Source organism: Nicotiana sylvestris, chromosome 7 (genome assembly GCF_000393655.2).
Source record: "Nicotiana sylvestris chromosome 7, ASM39365v2, whole genome shotgun sequence".
Classification (NCBI taxonomy): Eukaryota; Viridiplantae; Streptophyta; class Magnoliopsida; order Solanales; family Solanaceae; genus Nicotiana; species Nicotiana sylvestris.
In genome coordinates this window covers 37,169,995-37,175,994 of record NC_091063.1, presented here as the reverse complement: position 1 = coordinate 37,175,994, position 6,000 = coordinate 37,169,995, and the positions used below count along the sequence as shown (strand labels likewise).

The 6,000-nt window shown below is 36.0% G+C and overlaps 1 protein-coding gene across 1 annotated transcript; it reads left to right on the top strand.

Annotated features, from left to right (window-relative positions):
* Positions 1-4,947: 4,947 nt before the first annotated feature.
* LOC138872999 (putative FBD-associated F-box protein At5g56400) lies at positions 4,948-5,571 on the top strand. Its single transcript, XM_070151424.1, has one exon. It carries the CDS (start codon positions 4,948-4,950, stop codon positions 5,569-5,571), a length of 624 nt encoding a protein of 207 aa, XP_070007525.1.
* The last annotated feature ends 429 nt before the right edge of the window (positions 5,572-6,000 follow it).

Sequence of the window (6,000 nt, the reverse complement as noted above, 5' to 3'; positions counted from 1 at the left end):
TAGTGAGTATATATTCTCTCAATTATATTACCTCTTCTGGAGGTGAATTGTAATATATTCACATCAAGAGCGCGTTCATATTTACCCGACTTATTAATATTACACATTCACTTCAAGGAATGAATTAATACTATCAAAAGTTCTCATCCTTCAGGAAATCGAACATAATTATCTGAATGCGCATTAATCACATCAAATTGTGATGCCTCAACCTCTTTTAAAATATTTACTACTTCAGGAGCAAATCGAGGCGTGCATTTAATATAGAGAATATTTATGTAGCTTATCTTCAATTGTAACCATAGAAAGCCTAAATTATCACTTCTGGTGATCATAGGCATATACCACTTCTGGTAGTTAACAAAATATAATTACAATGAGATATACGAAATATAACCACTTCTTGTGGTTGTATATTTCTTGCAAACTCTGCTAGAGTTTAAGTTGATCTAATAATGTTATCCATATTCTTCAAAATGACATAAACAAGATATATTATAGTAAACATCATTATCAAATCATAATTTTTCTTTATGTACAACAATTACATAACCATACTATCTATTACAAATAACAAAAATTAAAATATTTACATTTCTACAGATTCACCACCGATTACATGACTTGTTTCTCCTTCTGGGAGTGCAAAGTAATCAGCTACATCCAAATGCATGAAGTCTAAATTATCTTCAGAAATAAAATTTGCTTCAGCATTTTTCTCTGTCTTCTTCAGGGAGGCTTGATAAAGCTCAACCAGGTGCTTTGGCGTACGACAAGTACGTGACCAGTGCCCTTTTCCTCCACATCTATAGCATGCATTTTCTGCATTTGGCGCTTGCACCGCTTCATGCTTTTGTTCCTTCCTTTTCCACTGCTGGTGGTGAGGAGGCTTCTTTGGTGCATTATTATTACCATGATTGGGGTTTCTTCCCCGACCACGGCCATGACCACGACTGGGGCCACGACCTCTTCCACGTTTAGCTTGGTGGAAGTTCGTCTCATTCACTTCAGGGAATGGACAAGAACCAATAGGTCGGCTTTCATGATTTTTCATTAATAGCCCATTATGTTGCTCTGCTATAAGAAGATGTGAGATAAGTTCAGAATACTTTTTAAATCCCATCTCTCGATATTGCTGCTGCAGGAGCATATTCGAGGCATGAAAAGTGGTGAAAGTTTTCTCCAACATATCATGATCAGTAATATTATCACCACATAATTTCAATTGGGAAATAATTCTGAACATAGCAGAATTATACTCACTGATAGATTTAAAATCTTGTAGCCTTAGATGAGTCCAATCATAACGTGCCTGTGGAAGAACGACCATCTTCAGGTGGTCATATCTATCTTTCAAATTATTCCACAGTATGACTGGATCTTTAATAGTGAGATATTCCATTTTCAGGCCCTCATCAAGGTGATGGCGTAGGAATATCATTGCTTTGGCACGGTCTTGGTTTGATGCCTGATTTTTATCCTTGATGGTGTCTGCCAGACCCATCGCATCAAGATGAATTTCAACATCAAGCACCCAAGACATGTAGCATTTGCCTGATATATCCAGGGCTACAAATTCAAGTTTTGAAAGATTTGACGTTATATAGAAAAAGAAAGTTCGTACCTCAAATACTTTCAAAGTATTTGCTCGAGATGGCAGAGTCTCGTGCTGATAACGTGTTATAAAATAAAGACTGTAAAGTAAAGACAAGTATAGAGAGAAACTGATATATTATTCGAATTCAAACTGATGTACATAATGAACTGAAATCTCTTCTATTTATAGAAGAAAGGAAGCTGCTGTGTAAGCTGCTACTATACCAGATATGGATAATCTTCTACTGAGAGCAATGTTTATCCATAACGGAGTACTGAAAGGATAAGCTTATTATACCCGATATGGATAATCTTCTACCGGGGGTAATGTTTATCCATAACTGGGTACTGAAAGGATAAGCTTATTATACCCGGTATGGATAATCTTCTACCGGGGATAATATTTATCCATAACTGGGTACTGAAAGGATAAGCTTATTATACCCGGTATGGATAATCTTCTACCGGGGGTAATGTTTATCCATAACTGGGTACTGAAAGGATAAGCTTATTATACCCGGTATGGATAATCTTCTACCGGGGATAATATTTATCCATAACTGGGTACTGAAAGGATAAGCTTATTATACCCGGTATGGATAATCTTCTACCGGGGGTAATGTTTATCCATAACCGGGTATCGAAGTGATAAGCTTCTTCAGGAAGCTTATTTCCAATAGAGTACTTAAATAGATAAACATATTTACGGTGGAGTCCCATATGGATAAGCTTCTTCAGGAAGCTTATTTACAACAGAGTACTAAATGAACATCCATAATATAATATATTTATAACACTCCCCCTTGGATGTTCATTAAAAGATAATGTGTCTCATTAAAACCTCACTAGGAATTAAATTAGAGTATATTCTATCAAGGTCAATATTGGAGACCGTGAACGTCGAAATTTAACACCGATCTTGGTCCGGTTGAGGGTTTCCCCTTTAATCAATTTCTGAATATTTGCTTAAATAGTGTTTTACTGCTTCAATGGTGATTCAGTCCTCACTCAGGGAAGAAATATTTTGTTAAAATTAAACCAAATATTACTATTATTGATGGCTTGTTGCTGCTCTTTCATATAGTAGTTATTTAAAATTCTGTATAATTTTTTCAAATCATAGTAGTAGGGTAAATTCATGCATGCGTATATGAACTGTGAAATATGAATCCACACACGTGGTATTAAGCTCTTTTGATTTGAATTACATGTTTATTTGTGTCAAAAAAATTATGGGGCTATGGTTTTAATCCTAGGATTAAGCTCAAGAATTTGAAATTGATGTGAAGGGTGTTGATTCTGTCCTAAAACTGTACTTTGCGAGCGTGAGAGCTACTCATTTTAGTAATACTTTATTTCATTTAGAAATTTGCTTATTATTTAGTTTTTACAATAAATAAATTTATTGGTAGCTCGGGCAGACTCTTGGACTATGTTATTGTTTGATCGAATTGAACCGAGTATGTTTTTATCTTTTACTTTTGGGAAGAAATCGATGACAGAGAGTGCGGTTAAGAAGTATGCTTGCAATTTATTTGGAATTCCAAAAGGGAAGAAAAGTTGATCTACAGAAGTATTTGGGATCAAGGAAATTCGGATTTAGTTTGTGTTGAGAGAATCGATTGTTGGCAATGGAACTGGAGTTATTTTTCCGCTTTAAGGCGAAAATGCAGTCTTTTATTGACGATGAAGTCATCTTAGACGCTTTTGGTTGCTGGAATCAAGGTCAACGCAGTGGCACTCATACAAATTCAGATAAAAGAACGACGTGGTTTCTGAATACTTGAGGTAAACGCCTTGATTATTCCTTTTTCATTTAAGTAAGAATTTTTCAATTTGATTTTTGTTTCCCTCGGTAGCTCTATATGGTAGGATCAAGGTCGCGTGAATAATTTAGGAATTTAATGTATAGGAGTAGTTTTAGGTTTCCTGTTATGGTTGTGTTGTATTTTTGCGACGTTATACTGCTTTTATGATTGGTTACATATAACCCTTGTGATATGAAGTTATCGACAAATATATAATTTTTGACTTATTTATTGCGAAGTGGGGGTTGCTTATAGCGGACGGTTGCATCTAATTTACTGACAGCAAAGCATGCACCGGAGTGAGCCTAGTGGCAAGATATTTTGGCCGAAAACGCCCGATATCCTCTATATAAGTTTCGTGTAACACTGTAATTTTCAGAAGCAAAACTCATATCGTTTCTGTACTAAATAGGCGAGTGTGTAACTTACGCTAAAAGAGGGCTTGATTTCTCATCTAACACTCGAAAAATCAGTCCTGAAACAGGTATATGAAAAAATGTTATGCTATTCATTCTCTTTCCTTTTGTATAATTGTTAACTTTATGGCTGGAATCACTCGTATGTTTATACAGGTTCATTTTTGGTAGGGGGCGTTTAGGCTTGGCAAATCTAGGCTTTTGCATTGTGTTCCAACTGTTGAATCCTGAATGAGAATCCTGCTTTGATTTAAACTGTATTGGATCTTTCTTTTGTCCATGCATCTTATGATTTTCAGTTTCTTTCTGTTTCAGGGTATACAAGGTCTAAGTACTCTGGTTTTAGATATTAAAATTTTATCTTGCTCCCTTTTAGGGGTTAAAATTTGGTTTGAGTCTATTGTAAGCTCGACGCTATATATGAGATTTTGGATTGAGGTCATCTACAAAAGAGAATTGGTATACATTTTATGCGCTTATCGCATTTGTGTGCAGGTTAACTTTTGGTAGGGCCCATTCAGAATAGCAAATCCGGGTTGCTGTTGTTTTCAAATTTTTGGATCTCCCAATAAAAATGTAGTTATGTGATGTTGTAACCTGAGCTGCATTGCTACTTATTGGTCCATGCGTTTCTGTTGATATTTTTTAGGTTTAGATACTAGAAACTTGTTAAGCTTTTCTTTTGGTTTATGATTCTGTTTGTTTATCTTTTAGGTGGATGCCTTGGATATGTGCGCGTATACATTTCTTTTTCCCTTAACACTCTTCTAAGTGGATTCGTTTTGAAGTTTGTTTTTTATATCAGTGGGTACTCTTAGAAAGTGATTGAATCTAAGAATACATTTGCCTTGTCTTAGAAACTTTTTAATCCAAACTATGAATGGTAAAAACTTAAAAAGTTTCCCAATCTGTTTGATCCCATGTGTTATCATCATGAATTGTTATCTCTAAATGGAAATTTAATATGCTGAGATTATCGCTCGAGGATTTCTCAGCCTGATTAACTAGAGGGAGGAAAGTTCTTGTTCTGTGCCTCTTGGTTTCTAGGAATAACATATGCTCAGTCATTTCATAGCTTGCAATTTATTGCACCTAAAAATGTGCTATGTTGTCTTACAGAAGGAAATATGTCTGCAAGGCAAAGAAGCTGTAACTTTAACGAAGACCGTATAAGTGGACTACCAGATGCCATCCTCATCCATATTCTCTCCTTATTGCCAACAATTGATTCTGTGAACACAATCTTGATTCGAAGATTTAATCACCTCTGGCCATTCATCCACACACTCACTTTTGATCAATGCATGTTTCCGGGGCACAACTGCATCTATTATAGTCAAGCTAATCGTCCTGACTATGACGAAAGGTTCTTGAACTTTGTTCGTCATGTGCTTCTTCTTAATAAGAGCCCAAATCTTTATAAGTTCTGCCTTGATTTTCATTTTAGCTTATCCCATTCAATTCGACAGAGAGTATCCAGCAGAACAGACAGATGGCAGTATGACTGTCTGAGGAGTGAGAATAGAATGGCTAATGAAATTGGTACTTGGATCCAGTTCGCATTAAATAAGAATTTGAAGGTCCTTGACTTGTCTTTCTCTGCACATGGTACATTTGAGCCCCAGGCTTATTATGATCTGCCTAATTTTGTTCTAAGCAGTCCTCGTTTGGTTGAACTCCGATTGGCATACTGTAAGATAAATGTGAAAAAAGAAGAGCGAGCTGAAGGCTCTAACATCATTTTCTCTTGATAATGTTATGCTAATGGATCAATCGATGGATTATATTCTCTTTGGTTGCCCTGTGCTTGAGGAATTGACTCTGTGGTTTTGCTACGGCCATAGAAGACTGGTTCTGCTCAATTCAAATTTAAAGACATTGGTACTTGGCATTAGATGGTTTGGAACAAGGATACATGTCTCCTGTCCAACTCTCCTATCATTAGAAATGTCTGGAACTGTGGAGGTGCTAGATATTACAAATGTAACACCTATTGTTGAAGTGTCTGTCAATCGTATGGAGAAGTTTGACTTCAAAGAGTACAAGGATTATCAAGAGATGAGAATACTCCTCCAAACAATTACAGGGGCCAAAAGTCTCAACTCTCAAGCTATGTTCCTGGTTTGCTCTGGTATGTGACTTTTTCTGTTTCTTCGCAACTCCAGGTATATTTTATGATT